This window comes from Abramis brama (genome assembly GCF_963993115.1).
Source record: "Abramis brama genome assembly, chromosome: 21".
Taxonomy (NCBI): domain Eukaryota; kingdom Metazoa; phylum Chordata; class Actinopteri; order Cypriniformes; family Leuciscidae; genus Abramis; species Abramis brama.
In genome coordinates this window covers 34,582,076-34,601,527 of record NC_139983.1, presented here as the reverse complement: position 1 = coordinate 34,601,527, position 19,452 = coordinate 34,582,076, and the positions used below count along the sequence as shown (strand labels likewise).

At 42.2% G+C, this 19,452-nt stretch overlaps 1 protein-coding gene across 1 annotated transcript in view; it reads right to left on the bottom strand.

Moving 5' to 3' along the window:
* Positions 1-19,452, bottom strand: part of LOC311071664 (ryanodine receptor 3-like) — a 162,588-nt gene that overhangs the window by 58,501 nt on the left and 84,635 nt on the right. Inside the window, 21 exon segments of the mRNA XM_084096131.1 lie at positions 1,207-1,447; positions 1,633-1,944; positions 2,238-2,368; positions 3,201-3,282; positions 3,559-3,797; positions 5,418-5,478; positions 5,558-5,607; positions 5,889-6,010; positions 6,628-6,695; positions 6,802-6,917; positions 6,993-7,119; positions 10,037-10,112; positions 10,805-10,867; positions 11,016-11,162; positions 11,238-11,327; positions 12,827-12,905; positions 13,175-13,338; positions 14,285-14,425; positions 15,415-15,505; positions 15,575-15,795; positions 16,655-16,824. Coding sequence (XP_083952257.1) covers positions 1,207-1,447; positions 1,633-1,944; positions 2,238-2,368; positions 3,201-3,282; positions 3,559-3,797; positions 5,418-5,478; positions 5,558-5,607; positions 5,889-6,010; positions 6,628-6,695; positions 6,802-6,917; positions 6,993-7,119; positions 10,037-10,112; positions 10,805-10,867; positions 11,016-11,162; positions 11,238-11,327; positions 12,827-12,905; positions 13,175-13,338; positions 14,285-14,425; positions 15,415-15,505; positions 15,575-15,795; positions 16,655-16,824 — 2,791 coding nt within the window.

Below are 19,452 nucleotides of genomic sequence, written 5' to 3'. Positions count from 1 at the left end.
TATAATGTCAAAGAGCACCGTCTTTCGGATGAGACGTTAAACCGAGGTCCTGACTCTCTGTGGTCATTAAAAATCCCAGGATGTCCTTCGAAAAAGAGTAGGGGTGTAACCCCGGCATCCTGGCCAAATTTGCCCATTGGCCCCTGTCCATCATGGCCTCCTAATCATCCCCATATACTGATTGGCTTCATCACTGTCTCCTCTCTACCGATAAGCTGGTGTGTGGTGGGCGCTATATAAATGTAACAAATTATTCATTATTATTAAGAAAATCCTCGGTGGCAAGGCACCGGGGGTGGAGGAGATCCGGCCTGAGTACCTCAAGTCTCTGGATGTTGTGGGGCTGTCTTGGCTGACATGCCTCTGCAACATCGCGTGGTGGTCGGGGACAGTACCTCTGGGCTGGCAGACCGGGGTGGTGGTTTCTCTTTTCACAAAGGGGGACCGGAGGGTGTGTTCCAACTACAGGGGGATCACACTTCTCAGCCTAGGGTACTAGAGAGGAGAATTCGGCCAATAGTAGAACCTCGGATTCAGGAGGAACAGTGCGGGTTTCGTCCCGGTCGTGGAACACTGGACCTGCTCTATACCCTCTCCAGGGTGCTGGAGGGTTCATGGGAGTTTGCCCAACCAATCCACATGTGCTTTGTGGATTTGGAGAAGGCATTCGACTGTGTCCCTCGCGGCGTCCTGTGGAGGGTGCTCTGGGAGTATGGGGTCAGGGGCCCTCTGCTAAGGGCTATCCGGTCCCTGTACGACCGGAGCAGGAGCTTGGTTCGCATTGCCGGCAGTAAGTCTTGTTCCCGGTGTACGTTGGACTCCGGCAGGGCTGCCCTTTGTCACCGGTTCTGTTCATCATTTTTATGGACAGAATTTGTAGGGGCAGCCAGGGGCCGGAGGGTGTCCGGTTTGGGGACCACACGATTTCGTCTCTGCTTTTTGCAGATGATGTTGTCGTGTTGTCCTCATCAGACCAGGACCTCCAGCGACCAATGTGTATCTGTATCTGATGACGTCATGTGTCTCTATTTGATGATGTCATATGTCTCTATCTGATGACGTCACTTGTCTCTATCTGATGACGTCACATGTCTGTATCTTATGACGTGACGTGTCTCTATCTGATGACGTCACGTGTCTCTATCTGATGACGTCACGTGTCTCTATCTGATGACGTTACGTGTCTCAGTGTGTGTGTCGCGTCACCTGTTGTTGTCCACGTAGCGGATGAGCATCGGGTAGAAGGCGTACAGGTCTCGGCACAGAACTGCAAACTCGTCGAGGATCAGAAGCTCCGCCTCCTGGGTGTCGGCCTTGCTCTCGGCCTTCAGAAGCTCCTCCTCCAACACCACCTTCACCGTCTTCTTCTTCAGCTTCTCCAGCGTGGGCAAGAAGTGAGTCTTCAGCAGGTCGGCCCGCGCCTTACTGATGATGGGCTGAGCGTACACTGACACACAGACACAGACACACACACACACACACACACACACACGTTGACACTACTGTACTACTGCAAGTGCAGTGCAGTGTCTGTGTGGATGAATATCTACTTTAACTTTGTTAGTGTTAATTGAACAAAAGTTTTCCCGCAGGACTGAACACAGGAGTGTGTGTGTTCGCAGCTCTGCTCACCTGCGATGCGCTTCATCCAGGAGGCCTCGTCGATGCCCAGGTTACTGTTGAGGATCTTCAGGATGTTCCCCAGGACGAGGCTCAGGTGTTCTGATGTGACGGTGGAGCTGCAGACGCCGGGTCGGTTCTCCGGGCCTCGCTCCCACCAGTAAGACAGGTAGTTGCACAGCATCGGCAGAACCACCTCGATTACGTGAGGCATCTCTGTGTATCGAGCGCCAGACTCAGACATGTCATTAATGTCCTTCATCAGAGTGTCCAGACGAGGCATCTCAGGACACACATCCTCCACGCTCTCCGGCATCCCTACGACTGACACGCACACACACGCAGGGACGGACACGGACACACACACGCGGACACGCACATGCACGCACACACACACACAGTAAGATCTGTAGACTGTTTATGGTTTTCAAGTGATGCAACACACTGGTGCATGAATGTTTAGTTGAACTGATGCGTCACATGTGTGTTAATTGGCTATTGTCAGGTAGCTTCAAATATGGCTCATCATCATAAACTGCAATAAAAACAACAGATTTGCACCCGTGCGTCACCGAATGAACCCCAGTAAGTGCATTAGTGCAGCGTGTGCGACTCACTGGCTCGTTCACGAGACGTTTTTGTGTTGAACACAGAGCAAGGGTTGTGTTTGTTGAGCAGTGGCTCGAGGAAGGCAACGGGCATCGCACCCGCTAGAGTCGCCAAACACTCGCCCAGTGCTGGGAGCTGCCTACAACACACACACACACACACACACGCACAACACACACAACATACCAACACAACACAACAAGAAAACACAAGCACATGGACACAAAACACATGTAACATACACGCAACACATGCACACACACAACACATGTAACATACACAAAACACATGTAACACGCACACAACACATGTAACGCACCCGTAACACACACACACACACACGTAACGTAACACACACACACACGTAACACGCACGTGTAACACGTGCACACAACACACACAACACACGCGCAACACATGCACACACACACAACACAAGTAACACACATAACACATGTAACACGCACACACAGCACATGTAACGCACCCGTAACACACACACACGTAACGTAACACGCACGTGCACACAACACACGCAACATATGCACGCAAACACGCACACACAACATTTAACACACACGCAACACATGCACACACACAACACATGAAAAAGGCACAGGTAACATGCACACACAACACGTAACGCACGTGTAATGTACACACAAACACATGTAACACACACACACGTAATGCACACAACACGTAACACACCCATAACACGCACACACATCACATGTAACGCATGCGCACACAACACATGTAACGCACACGTACAACAAACCCAACACAGGCACACACACACACACAACACATGTAACGCACCCGTAACACGCACACAGAACATATGTAACGCACACGAAACACACACACAACACAGACACACACACACACACAACACACAACACACACACAGCATAAGAGCATGTCCAACACGTCAGCTTCAGGTGAGGAAGACTCTGAGATCCGCTCACCGCTCCACATAGATGTTTTTTCCAGTCCCCAGTGCGTATAAACTGGTCAGGATTCGATAACACGACACCTGCACATCATCCACTGAGAAAACACACAGAAAACACAAGCATTAGAGTTCAGTTTAATCACAAAGGCCATTTAAAGTAAGCCTATATGACATTTCCAATCATTTTTATTTACTTAACATTATTGAAAAGTAAAGATGTTTCAGAGGATTTTTTGTTTGTTTATAATAACATCATAAAACGCTTAATACGAGCAGGAATGTGAATTTAGAAAGTAAACAGAGTCAGCATGAGCTCAACATGTGAAAGAATCTCCCTTTGGACATTAGCGTGTTGTTGTGCAGCGACTCACACAGCAGGTCACAGCCGAACTGATGTTCAGTGATGTGTTCGAACAGCGCGGTCAGGATCGGCAGCAGAGCCGCGGTCGTGTAGTTGATGTTCTGCGAGACGCCCTTCATCTGGCTGCGCGAGTGAGTGAACTTGCCCAGCTTCAGGTTCTCCAAGGTCTTCTCCAGATCCTCAGCTGCATTCTCGAAGAACGTCCTCAAACCGGCTTTGACCAGCTCGGATCCGGATTTCATCACGGTCCTGCGAGAGAAACCATCAGTCACTGCAGTCCAACAAATCAGCTTGATCTCATTAACATATCCATAAGAAGTCAGGGCATTAAAGGTGCAGTCTGTAATAATGACAAACAAGCTAGTGGTCAAAATAGGTACTGCAGTCCAAATTCAAAATATCAGAGATCGTTGTTTCCCCGCCTCCTCAGACTCGACACTCACGCGGGTTGCCAGTTTTAGCATGTTTCCTAAATATCTGCAAACATATTATGGTATTTTTATGCTTTAGTAGAGTAAAAAAGTTAACCTTTAATAACACAGCACTGGATCTGGAAAATATTGATCTGCAAAAAATCCCTAATATCACCTAATTTGAGGTCAAAAACATCAAAAGACTCTTAATCGCAAAATAAGAATGAGGATTTTTCAAATTATATGTATCAGCTTTAATGCACTTGCACTTACAAAAGTAGCCAAATGCTTAGACAAAATTCAAAATGTGATATTTAATTTCTGCAAAGGAGTGAAAAAATATGTTCAAATACTCCATTTAATGTCAAACAACTCAACATAAACAGGTTAATAAGTATAAATAAATAAATCTGTATTTTTCTGTCGCTGTTTGAATAAAAACAGAATATCTGGGTCATGATTGCATTTTCTTCCACCATAATTCTCACCTTGAAATCAGGATTAGGCATAAAATATTGTCATACATGTGAAAAGCAGATGAAAATTTAACAAATAGATGTAACCCCACTCAGAGGAAGATAGGAATCACTGTTTTGATTTTTATGACAAAAAGTAGTATTCAAAATGTGTCATTTACCTTCTACAAAGAAGTGGGAAAATATGATAAAATACTTAATTTAATGTGAAAGAAATTCAGAAGTTAATAAATAAATAAATTAGGGCTGTCAAAAGATTAATCGCGATTAATAATCGCATCCAAAATAAAAGTTTGTGTTTAAATAATATATGTGAGTGTACTGTGTATAATTAATGTATATATTTAAGAAAGATGTGTTATTTATATATAAAAAATTATATTTATATATAATATAAATTATATATAAATATATACAGTATATGTATGCAAATATTTCTTAAATATATACATGCATGTGTGTGTATTTATATATACAAAATAATTATACACAGTACACACACATATATTATTTAAACACAAACTTTTATTTTGGATGCGATTAATCGCGATTAATCTTTTGACTGCCTTAAAATAAATAAATAAATAAATGCATGTAAGTAAAAAATAAGTGGGCCCAGTACAGAGCCCTGAGGTACTCAACTAATAATAGGAGCTGAGGATGAGGAAAACTTACACAAAGCTACAGAAAAAGTCCTGTCTTTAAGATAAGAACTAAACCCTTGATGTCGACCCAATGTTTTAGATGCCAGAGAAGGATACTATGATCTACAGTATCAAAGGCAGTGGTAAGTTCACGTAAAATCAATCAACCGCAAGCAAATTATCGTTTGACACTTTCAGCAAACCGACAAACACTTTCACTGTCTCCGTATGACATCCCAGAGATTCCAAAAACAGGTACATTTTTGGAATCAGCACCCCAAAATGAGTAAGAAATATGAAATATAATGCAGGTCGGTGAAATGGAAGGACTCGTACCTCGTGTCGAGTGTGTGTGCGAGGATGTGCAGACAGCTGACCATAGTGGTGGAGTCACTTCCTACAAACACACACCAGAAACCACTGAAAACCAAACACTCAATGAATATCACAGAGAGAGAGAGACACAATGATCTTACCAAACAGAGAGATCCTGTGTCTAACCAGAGCGGCCAGCTTACAGAACAGACTAGCAGCAGAGAAGTGAAGAAGACAGTGAGAGGAAGAAGAAACGCAAGCTTAAACAAGTGAAGAGCGAAGAATCACTGCTGATTGAGTCATTAGCCACCAAACTATTCATCATAACACATAACATTTCCACCATGGAATAAAAAATAAAAAAAGGCCATATAAAACAACATTTATAAATGATGCGTCAACAGTGAAGAAGTAATTCAATTAAATCAACATATTTTAACGGCAAGATACATATTTACATAATCAATTATGTCACATAAGACGCTGCATCACCTGGTGACCATCTCTTTCTCTTTGTTAGACGCGTATCCGCTGCTGCTCAGATTCTTAGTGGGCGACGACAGAAAGTAGAGCGAGTGGTTTTTAAAATACTGGTCTATGAGTGGGAGGAGCACCTACAGGAAGTACAACAGGTAAACAGGAAATTAAACTCTGTATGATGAAGAATGTGTATATTATACAGTCAAACCAAAATGTATTCAGGCACCGTCAACATTTCTCACATTACCACAGTTTATTCGCTATAGTTTAGAAAATGGTAATAAAATATGAGCAGAACTCAGTTGATATTTGACTGGTTTTGTCCGTCCTTCTGTTAGACTGTCTCACACATGAATTATGTTGAATATCTGTCAGCTGTTAAATTTAACTACACAATTAGATAATACCAGTTTAGCTCAACCAATCACCAAGCAATGCTTCATTGTGTTCAGTCTGTGTGTAAAAAGAGCATTAGCAATTAAAGAAAACACACTTCAGCAAAACATGATCAGCTCAAAGTGTCCGAATCATTTTTGGTCCCAAATTTGTATAAATTTTACTGGTAGTCGCTGTATGGGGAATTTTTGCGTATAATATGTCACAGTTTACTTTATTTGGCTCTCCTCACTTACATAAATGAACTATAGTGTCCTGCACACACTAGTAAAACAAATATAAAAAAATATATCTTGTGTCTGAATCATTTTTGGTTTGACTGTATGTATGTATAATTACAATTAGATTATCAAACCTTAGCAAAGAACTTGATCTCCTGTTCATGTGGTGACCTGTCGTTCTTTCCACTGGCCGCCATCGCCTCTGAAACCAGCGAGAGTGTGACGGTTAATTCATGATCTAAATAGAATCTGTGACAGAACGAGTGTCTGGGGAATCACATGACTCCAGACACACAGAAGAAACCGACCGAGGTGAGCGATGAACTCCTGTGCGGAGTCGACGTATTTCAGCAGCTTCTTCAGAAACTTGTAGGCGAAGCGTTTCTCCATGGAGGAAGAGTCCTGCTCCATGTCCTTCAGACCCCTGGGAGAAACACAACCGCACGTTACACTCAGTCCTCGTGCGAGCACACGCGTGTAAAAGTGCACATGTCTGCACCTGCTGATGGCGTATCCGTTGGTCTGGAGAAAGCGGAAGAGATCTTGTGCTCTCTCTCGGTCCTTGGCTTTCTCTTTGGCAGTGAGCGTGTCGTACGGCACCAGCAGCGGATGCGTTCCTCCTGCACCTGAGAGCACATGCAATACGACACGCATGACCTTCACGTCACGCATTCAATGAATTGTGTTCCACGTCACGCATGACCTTATTCACACGTTCACGTCACGCATGACCTTATTCACACGTTCACACGTCACACATGACCTTATTCACACGTTCACACGTCACGCATGACCTTATTCACGTCACGCATGACATTATTCACACGTCACGCATGACATTATTCACGACACGCATGACATTATTCGCTCGATGGTGTTTTAAGCCCCCAATGGCTCCTTAGAGGCAGCTAACCCTACCCTCAACCTTAAACCTACCCCTCCCCTCGCTGCCTGGAAGGCGCCGTTGGGGGCTTAAAACACCAAACACCACATTATTCACGACACGCATGACATTATTCACACATCACGCATGACCTTATTCACAACACGCATGACATTATGCACACATCACGCATTACATTATTCACGACACGCATGACATTATGAACACATTATTCACACGTCACACATGACCTTATTCACGTCACACATGACCTTATTCACGTCACACATGACCTTATTCACACGTCACGCATGACATCATTCACACGTTCACACGTCACGCATGACCTTATTCACACGTCACGCATGACATTATTCACACATCACGCATGACCTTATTCACGACACGCATGACCACACACGTCACGCATGACATTATTCACACGACACGCATGACCATCACACTTCACGCATGACATTATTCACGTCACGCATGACCTTATTCACGTCACGCATGACCTTATTCACACATCACGCATGACCATTACACGTCATGCATGACATTATTCACACGTCACGCATGACATTATTCACACGTCAAGCATGACCATCACATGTCATGCATGACATTATTCACACGACACGCATGACATTATTCACACATCACGCATGACATTATTCACCCGTCACGCATGACCTTATTCACGACACGCATGACCTTATTCACACGACACGCATGACCTTATTCACACGTCACGCATGACCATTACACGTCACGCATGACCATTACACGTCACGCATGACCATTACACGTCATGCATGACATTATTCACGTCACGCATGACATTATTCACACGTCACGCATGACCATCACACGTCACGCATGACATTATTCACACGTCACGGAAGACCATCACATCACGCATGACATTATTCACACGTCACGCATGACCATCACATCACGCATGACATTATTCACACATCATGCATGACCTTATTCACACGTCACGCATGACCATTACACGTCATGCATGACATTATTCACGTCAACGCATGACCATCACATCACGCATGACATTATTCACGTCACACATGACCACACACGTCACGCATGACATTATTCACACATCATGCATGACCTTATTCACACGTCACGCATGACCATTACACGTCATGCATGACATTATTCACGTCAACGCATGACCATCACATCACGCATGACCTTATTCACGACACGCATGACCACACACGTCACGCATGACATTATTCACACGACACGCATGACCATCACACTTCACGCATGACATTATTCACGTCACGCATGACCTTATTCACGTCACGCATGACCTTATTCACACATCACGCATGACCATTACACGTCATGCATGACATTATTCACACGTCACGCATGACATTATTCACACGTCAAGCATGACCATCACATGTCATGCATGACATTATTCACACGACACGCATGACATTATTCACACATCACGCATGACATTATTCACCCGTCACGCATGACCTTATTCACGACACGCATGACCTTATTCACACGACACGCATGACCTTATTCACACGTCACGCATGACCATTACACGTCACGCATGACCATTACACGTCACGCATGACCATTACACGTCATGCATGACATTATTCACGTCACGCATGACATTATTCACACGTCACGCATGACCATCACACGTCACGCATGACATTATTCACACGTCACGGAAGACCATCACATCACGCATGACATTATTCACACGTCACGCATGACCATCACATCACGCATGACATTATTCACACATCATGCATGACCTTATTCACACGTCACGCATGACCATTACACGTCATGCATGACATTATTCACGTCAACGCATGACCATCACATCACGCATGACATTATTCACACAACACGCATGACCATCACACGTCACGCATGACCTTATTCACACGTCACGCATGACATTATTCACACATCACGCATGACATTATTCACACGTCACGCATGACCTTATTCACACGTCACGCATGACATTATTCACACGTCACGCATGACCTTATTCATACGTCACGCATGACATTATTCACACGTCACGCATGACCTTATTCACACATCACGCATGACATTATTCACACGTCACGCATGACCATCACATCACGCATGACATTATTCACACGTCACGCATGACCTTATTCACACGTCACGCATGACATTATTCACACGTCATGCATGACATTATTCACACGTCACGCATGACCATCACACGTCACGCATGACCTTATTCACACGTCACGCATGACATTATTCACACGTCACGCATGACCATCACACGTCACACATGACCATCACACGTCACGCATGACCTTCACCAATCATGCATGACCATCACATCATGCATGTCCTTCACAAGTCACGCATGACCTTATTCACACGTCACACATGACTATTACACGTCATGCATGACATTATTCACACGTCACGCATGACATTATTCACACGTCACGCATGACCATCACACGTCACGCATGACCTTCACCAATCATGCATGACCATCACATCACACATGTCCTTCACACGTCACGCATGACCTTCATACATCACGTATGACCTTCACGCGGCACAATCACTGAAAGCTGAGGACAAGAGAGACAAACCTCTAGTTCCCAGATCACTCTTCTTTTTCTTGGCCCAGATGTTGTGATAGTTTTCAGCCACAACCTCAACCATCGACTGAAAAACAGACAACAAAACACTCAAAAACCACCCAGAAACCACTCTATTAGCCCTAGAAAGTCCAGAGTCTACCTAGAATACACTTGCATCAATAATACAATGAACACGCTGGTCTGTAATATTAGGGCTGTCAAATTTAACACGTTAAAAATATTTAATGCAATTAACGCAGCATCTGTTTTTTCCCCATCATCCTCTGGCTAGCATTATTATATATGATCACGCTCTAATTCATGCAAATGCATTTAAACTATTCAAGCACCATAAGACACAAAAGAAAACGCAGTGCAGTGTAAACACAAAATTAAGCCAAAATGCCTGTTTTGTCGAGTATCCTTGCAAGCACAGTCTTAAAGGAGTTAAATAAAGTCTTAAATTAACGTAAGAGTTGTGAGAAAATTGGATGCATCAGATCCGCGTCATGTGCATTTGGTCTTAAAGTGACATCAGCCTAATAAACCTGCTGTCATTAAGGATAATCAAAGAAGAAGAGAAGAGAAAATCACTCACTGCTCTTGACTGAATAACCTTTGTAGCTTCAATAAGGACTGATCTATATTTAATTTATAATTTCTGCAGTGAAGACATGTCAGTGCATCTTTTAATTCAAGTTTTAGTTAACCATAAATTTGAACTGTTGTATAATGTGGGCACAAATCTCCAGAAGTTGGATGATTTGCGTGCGTCACCTGTTGTTCTCTGGACAGCTGGACGCTGCTCAAGTCCACGGGACTCGGATTGAAGCCGTTACCCTGAAAACACACAATCACAAACGTGAATCTCTCAGTTCTGTGTTATTGAATTGGGCTCATTGTTCATGATCTGATTTGAGGCTGCTGGTCTCTTATTGATTAAATCATTGCACTTCTACAGTTAGCAAACGATTAAACACAAAGACACCTGAGAGGCCTGTGAAATGCGCCGCATTTTCTCCACCTCTCTCTGCTGAAACATGGTTTCTCCTTCTTTGGTTCGGTCGATGCTCCAGCCCATCGCTAGCATGCTCTTCAGGGACTCGCGAACCGTCCAGCGGTAAACCTCCTTCTCCTGCGGGCAGAAACACGCAAACACTCACACTGAGTCAAAGATCAAACGCTGGATGTTCTGAGGGCTGGTTTGTACCTTCTCTGTGAGCGATTTGTAGGATCTCAGCATTGGGTGAATTTTTGCTTTTTCATCAACGGTTTCTCCATGTTTCCAGCCTAGAAGCACCTGAACACGGAACACACGGAAACTTCTTTCACGCTTGCATTTACACATTTATATTCCAGTTTACAGTGAATTAAAGTCAATGTTTAGTGAGTTCTCTGTGTATTTCTACAGTGCTTTATACAATACAGATGTTTCAAAGCAGCTGTACAGTAATAAACTGAAATATTATTCAATTATGACACAATTTCAGCTGTAATGACAGAAGACAAAAGTGTCATTATTCAGAAGTTTTGTTTTCGTCTGATAGTGTCAGTACAGATAAATCAAACTTAAGTTTGTGCTTAAAACAAGAACAAATATCAGCCCTCAGGAAAAGATTAGCCCTCACTGACAGATTTTAGCTCTTGTTTTAATCATAAACTCACTTAATTTTCATTCATTTTCAGAAAGCAAGACTTAACATCTTACGTAATTTTTCTTCTCCGGTAAATGTATCTTGATTTAAGAAGATATGAGGAAGAACATCCGTTTTTGCAGTGTAAAAAAGGTTATTGTGACTTTTTTTATCTGTTTTCAATTCAGAAATGTATATTTGTATTAGGGCTGTCAAGCAATTACATATTTTAATCTAATTAAATTACATGATGTGCTGATTCATTAATAACAAATAAACATTTAATTACCCCCAAAAGATAATGTAAAGTGCTTATTGTGTTAAATGAGAAAATAATCAAATATACATTACAAAATTTCTAAATTTGATTGAACATATCATTTATTACACACACTTTTTAGGCTACAACAACCATGATATTTTTTCCTGGATGACTTTCTTTCCTCTGAGGAACATAAAAGAAGATATTTTAAGAAATTCCTCAGTTTTTTTAACATTCTTCAAAATATCCCTTTAATAGTTTTTTTTATTTTAATATGGAAATATGAAATTTAAATTATACCCTAAATAAGAAACTACAACTGCCAGTAGGTGGCGGTAAATGTCTAAATTAGTAAGCTATTGAATGATTCATTCATTCATTCATTCGTTTAAACAGCTGAATCATTCAGGAGTGAAGTAAATGGCTCTTTATGAACGAGTCATTGAATCATTGGTTCATCCGATTGATTCGCTCAAAACGCGGATTCATTCAGAAACGAAACATTGCTGTGTGTTGCTCAGAGACGCACAACAGTTCTGCTCAGGCTTTAATCGTAATGTTTTCAGTGGCAAAATGAGCAAAAGCAGACAATATTGTGTCTAAAACAACCCATATTAACTTCTTATTTATTGAACTGTTGTATAAAATCAATATCACTTTTGCACTCGTGCGATTCGGGACAAAAACAACACTCGTGTGATATTGCGTAACTATAACATGACAAATACTGTATGAGACAAAAACTCTCCAGGGACATTTTTGCCCTGATATGTTGAATTTTAGGCTCATTCTAACTGCATTCTACAGGCTTCATCATGCAGTGAGTTTCTGTCCTGCTTCATGTTCATCACAATCATCTGTATGAAGTGTAAGATGAACGACAGGTCTGTTTCAGCGACTCGCCTTCTCAGCGGCCCATTTGTCATGGGAATGTTCAGCGTATTTGTGTGCGATGAACTCCAGCTTCTCGGGGAGGCAGATGCTGCGAGAAGAAAACGAGGAAAGTCATTCGTCCCAGACAGCCAATGTTCAGATTTGCATTTGTAAATATTTTATTTATTTTTATAGGTGCATTGGTTGACCATATGATGGACTGAAAACACCCCTTTGAATTTTTGAATGTCTAATATCTGTGAAGTTAAATCAGTCAGAGATCATTTGAATCATGGTGCACATTCATATACATAATTATTATTTTTTGTATCTATTTTTTGTTCTGTCTCTGAGTCTCTCACTGTCATACGCACGTACTTGGCTGTGTTTATGGGTCTGGGGTCGAAGTTTCCCTGCGCGTCCACAGACACCGGCTTCTCCAGCGTTGTGCTGAGCGTCGAGTCGATGTAATCGGGAGGTAGAGCTCCAGCGATGGCACTCAGACACGGCATGGCCATCTTAAACAGATCCTGTTCATACTTCTGCACACACACATTCACAGCGTCAAAGACTCAATATAACAGGCCAAGAGTTTGGGGTCGCTGAGATTTATTTTTATTTCTGAAAGAGTCTCTTCTGCTCACCATGGCTGCATTTATTTGATCAAACACAGTAAAAACAGTGAAATATTATTGTAATGTAAATCATCTGTTTTCTATGTGAATATACAGTAAAGTGTAATTTATTCCTGTGATCAAAGCTGAATTTTCAGCATCATTACTCCAGTCTTCAGTGTCACATGATCCTTCAGAAATCACTCTAATATGAGGATTTGATGATCAAGAAACATTCATTATTATCAATGTTGAAAAAAATTGTGCTGATTCACATCTGTGTGGAAACCATCATACAATTTATTTTTTAGGATTTTTTGATGAATAGAAAGCTAAAAAAGAACAGCATTTGTTTGAAATAGAATCTAGAACATTATAAATGTATTTATTGTCACTTTTGATCAATTAGCTCTCATGTTGTATTCTGGTCATTTTGACCTGGAGAAGATTTTCTTTTTCCAGAAAACATTAGTTAATGTTACTGTATTGGACTAAAACTTACTGACCCAGGATATAACACCACAAACATGTTAATGTTAGTGCCTACAAAAAACTGCTTATAATTCTCTCGTCATGCTGTTATCAACAAATATTGCACATCAACTTGTTTTCTTTCAATTAGCACAGGTTTTAGCATAGGCCTCATTGATCTGAGTTTATGGACCAAAATTTGGTGACAATATAGCTTAATGAGAGATTTGCAAGCAATTTTTAACACCAAATTAGGTAAAGGATGTTCAGCACAAGGGTTAAATGTGTCTTTGTCACATTAAATGATCAATCTACTGACCCCAAACTTTTGAATGGAAGTGTACAGCCACATAATTACCCAGCATGCTCCAACAATCACAAACGAGCAAATATCCCTGTTCACCTTCTGAGAGAGAGAATCGAAGATTCCCCAGAAGATCTTCTTGGTGAGCAGAAGCTCCTCTTCAGACGATAGACCGTAACTTCCCCATCCCGACGGCAGGCAGTAATACTTCCAATTCTGCTCGTAGTGATTCGTCAACAGCTGCGACACACATGATCATCCTCATTAAAATATATAGAGGTTATGCGTGTGACATCACCATCGGCCGGAGTGAGTGCGGTTACACACACTGAGTGGCAAAAAGACCGAGTGGCAAAAAGACAGAGTGGCAGAAACACTGAGTGGCAAAAAGACCGAGTGGCAGAAACACTGAGTGGCAGAAACACTGAGTGGCAGAAACACTGAGTGGCAGAAACACTGAGTGGCAAAAACACTCAGTGGCAGAAACACTGAGTGGCAGAAACACTGAGTGGCAAAAAGACTGAGTGGCAAAAAGACTGAGTGGCAGAAACACTGAGTGGCAAAAAGACCGAGTGGCAAAACCGGATTTAGACTTATATTGTATTTATATAAAAGCGTTCACAGGCAAATTTGCTTTATGTATTTCCTAGATGTTGAAATCAGACTCATATAAATGTCTGGAAAAACGATTACTGACTGCATGACAATATCCATGATCACTGGATCTTTGGTAAGTTGTAAGGAACACTATATCGAGTCCAACCTTTAGTTTAAACTGATAGTCGTTTGTTTTACTCGTGTTTTCACAGTTTCTCCAATTAAATCCAGTCACTCAGCAGCTCTTCTGCCACACAGTCCGGCTGAGCGAGTGTGTTCCCGCGGGAAAGTGAAGTCAATGCATAACCTCAATTGCTGCCTTTAATTTTTGGGGTGGGAAACCAAATCCTAATGGCACTGGAATGATCATATATGGGGGCCGTGGCATGAAAAACATCTAATGCATGTGCTGGGGCTCCTGAGAGAGGCGGGGCCTAGATAAGGGGCGGGGACTGAGTCAAATCTGGCATGATGAATGTGGGAGTGACTTAGAAGGGGCGGAGTCACGCTACAGAATAACCGAGGGAAATAAAACTGAGATACGGTGAAGAAAACTCAAATCTACAGAGACATGATGAAAGCATAAACACAATCTCTGTCATGTATGAAGGCGATGATCAGATGATGGTTACCTTCAGAGGCATCTTACAGTATTCAGACAACAGCGGCACGTCAAACACCAGCCGACGCAGAAGATGCTGCAACATGGAGGGTCTGAGGTACCTGCAACAGAGGTCAGAGGTTAAATCAACTAGTCTGCCGCTTCTGATCTACACGAGCAGGCGTACGCACTTGCAGACGGCCAGTAAGCACTCCTCGATGGCGTCCCGCTGGGCTTTGGTGAGCGAGCAGCCCTTGGACAGGCGGTAGATGGTGTAAAGCGTGGAGTCGATGAGCGTGGCGTGATGTTCGGTGCCGGAGAAGTGTGGAGCGCAGCGGGTCAGCAGAGGAAGCATCGCAGAACCGATGTACCGGTTCATGGCCAGAGCCGTTTCAGTGGTGCGCAAAGCCTCCTGGGAATGAACAGAAGACGAGATGAATCAACAGAACTCAGACCGTACGTGATTCATCAGCTCGTCTGAAAGCTACAGGATCATGTTGTTTGAATCAGTTGGTAGGAGGAGGAAGTACGACCCAGTGTTTACAAAGCAAACGTGCAAACTAGCCACCATTTGCTAGTAGCCTACATTACTGAAATCAGAGGTTGTATTTGTTAACATTAGTTAATGCACTGTGAAGTAACATGAACAAACAACGAACAGCTGGATTTTTTTAAAATAAGATTAATAAATACAGTAACAAATGTATTGCTATTGGCTAGTTCATGTTAGTTAGCCTAATACATTAACTAATGTTAACAAATCAAACCATATTGTAAAGTGTTACAAACTAATCATTTACTCAGAACACCTCTTAAAATGAGAACGTAAGTGTGTTTACCTCATTTTTTAGTAAGAGTGGTTAGCAAGATTTAACCTTAATAAACTACAGTATTTTCAGTTTATTTATATGACAGTGTAGATTTTTACAAAGCTATGAAATCCAGAGGTAAAAATCACAGCTTAAAAAAAAAAAAAGCAAGAAAGGATGACAGTGTCTGTCGGCCACCACCGAAGACCATTTTTAACCCAGGAAAAACCCTGTTGCATAAAGCGCTTTAGAAATAAACGTGACTTGACTTCTACTGCAATAAACCCTGTGATCATGTACACAGTTTCCCACAGCTAATTTAGGAACATAAGTGAGTGATCCCTTAAACTGGCAGCATTAGTGTTTTAAACTCGATCAGCAGTCAGAGCTGTGGGTGAGACAGAGAGGCTCATGGGTGATAGATGATGTGTGTTCTGTGTGTGTGTGTGTTCTGTGACTGACCGTGTCCAGCGAGGCGGCAGCTCTCAGGTCCGGCAGGAATCCCACCTCTAACAGATGCAGAAGAAAGCTCTGGTCCTCGATGCCATAGACACGGTCCAGAAACAGCACCATCGGGGCCTTGTGATCCGGACAGAAGCTGGCCGACACGTCAGGCTCAGTGACACTGCCGTCTGTGTGTGTGTGTGTGTGTGTGTGTGTGTGTGTGTGTGAGTGAGTGAGTGAGTGAGTGAGAGAGAGAGAGAGAGAGAGAGAGAGAGAGAGATTCATAATTCAGTTCTGTTCACTATACCTACTATCACTATCACTTGCACTCACACTCACACTATCACTCACACTTACACTATCACTCACACTATCACTCACACTCACACTATCACTCACACTATCACTCACACTTACACTCACACTTACACTATCACTCACACTATCACTTACACTATCACTCACACTATCACTCACACTTACACTATCACTCACACTATCACTTACACTATCACTCACACTTACACTATCACTCACACTATCACTTACACTATCACTCACACTTACACTATCACTTACACTATCACTCACACTTACACTATCACTCACACTATCACTCACACTATCACTATCACTTACACTTACACTATCACTCACACTTACACCATCACTTACACTATCACTCACACTTACACCATCACTTACACTATCACTCACACTATCACTTACACTATCACTCACACTTACACCATCACTTACACTATCACTCACACTATCACTTACACTATCACTCACACTTACACCATCACTTACACTATCACTCACACTTACACCATCACTTACACTATCACTCACACTATCACTATCACTATCACTCACACTATCACTATCACTCACACTTAGGGCCTGTCCCAATACCTCCCCTTACCCTAGATTTCTGCCCTAACCCTTGTTTTTGCGCGTTCTCGTGTAGGGGTAGGGTGTCCCAATACTCTAAAGAGCAAGGGGGAGTGCTATTCTCCCCTTAAAATCAACCCTCAAAACCTAGTGCGGTCCGATGCAGGCTTAAAGCGAAGTGGAAGATGAAATTACCCAGGATACCTTGCGGATTCAGCAAGCCGGTAAATTTTTTTAAACAAGATGGCGGACACCGCTGGAAAGGAACAATTTAATTTAATTATATTTTCGCAAATAAGCATGTTAAAATTTCTAAATATGTTGGAATATGTTAGTTTGATGCACATCCAAAGGACTGTAAAGTTTTGAACACTAATGTTAGAAAATATTTCACGAAGCTATCTGCCGAGAGCTTCGAGAGAGTCTGCCCATCAAATATACATCTGATCTGGGTAGTTCATCTAATTTTATTTTCGATTTTGGCTTCCAAGGATTATAAAAAGACGTGAGGTAAAACTATTAAAAACTAGCCGCGTTCGTCTAGTGCAGGGGTGCCCAACCCTGCTCCTGCCGATCGACTGTCCTGCACAGTTCATCTCCAACCCTAATCAAAAACACCTGAAGCAACCAATTAACGTCTTCAGGATCACTTGAAAATTAAAGACAGGTGTGTTTGATTAGGGTTGGAGATGAACTGTGCAGGACAGTCGATCGGCAGGAGCAGGGTTGGGCACCCCTGGTCTAGTGCTTCATCTTTTTCTTCACAGCGCGCTGTCACTTCTCCCTAACGTTAAACCCAAACAGCACTAAACACAACCAGTGATTGTTGTAAAATGCAGTGTCTGCTGATTCTAAATTGCGGGAGGTGTTTGATTGTAAAAAGAGCTATTATAAGCACAATGATCCGTGCAAGAGACGTTGACCCTGTTCCCATGGCGGCGCGCGTTCGGAAACGGACTGCAACTAACTTAGCAAACTATACTTTGGGTTTCATGTGCGCGTCTAAACGATCAAATACAGAAAAAAATATGGCTAAATGACCGGTTTGGAGATTCACTTTAACACAGTTTATGTCTTAAATGGGAGTTAGTTGTGGAATAGTTGGGAGAAAATGTGTATTATTAGATCTGCATTCGGTCTTAAAGTGGCAGCGTCTAATAAACATGCTAATGATTACACCTTTAATGTGAATAAAACAACTAAAGGCAAAGAGAAAATTACTCCCAGCTCTTGAATGAATAACTTTAGCTTTAATGAGCATTAATCTATCTATAATAAACTATGCTGTGTTATTTTACATTTGATTACTTTATTAGATTTCTAGCATATTATTATGGATACTTGTATCCTGATCATAACTGGGATAGTTATGTGCATGTATAGAATTTGCATATATAGTGGTGTCCCATTTCATAGGGAAAGATCTTCAACTCCACTTCCCCTCGTTGAGGGGACTTTACTTTCGAGGGCACTCAAAACCAAGTGGAAGTTTTAAGGGGGGAGAAATGGGACAGGGCCTTACACTATCACTCACACTATCACTCACACTATCACTATCACTATCACTTGCATTCACACTTGCACTCACACTTACACTATCACTCACACTATCACTATCACTCACACTATCACTCACACTATCACTATCACTATCACTTGCATTCACACTTACACTATCACTCGCACTATCACTCACACTATCACTATCACTATCACTTGCATTCACACTTATACTATCACTCGCACTATCACTCACACTATCACTATCACTATCACTTGCATTCACACTTACACTATCACTCGCACTATCACTATCACTCACACTATCACTCTTGCACTCACACTTACACTATCACTCACACTATCACTATCACTTGCATTCACACTTGCACTCACACTTACACTATCACTCACACTAT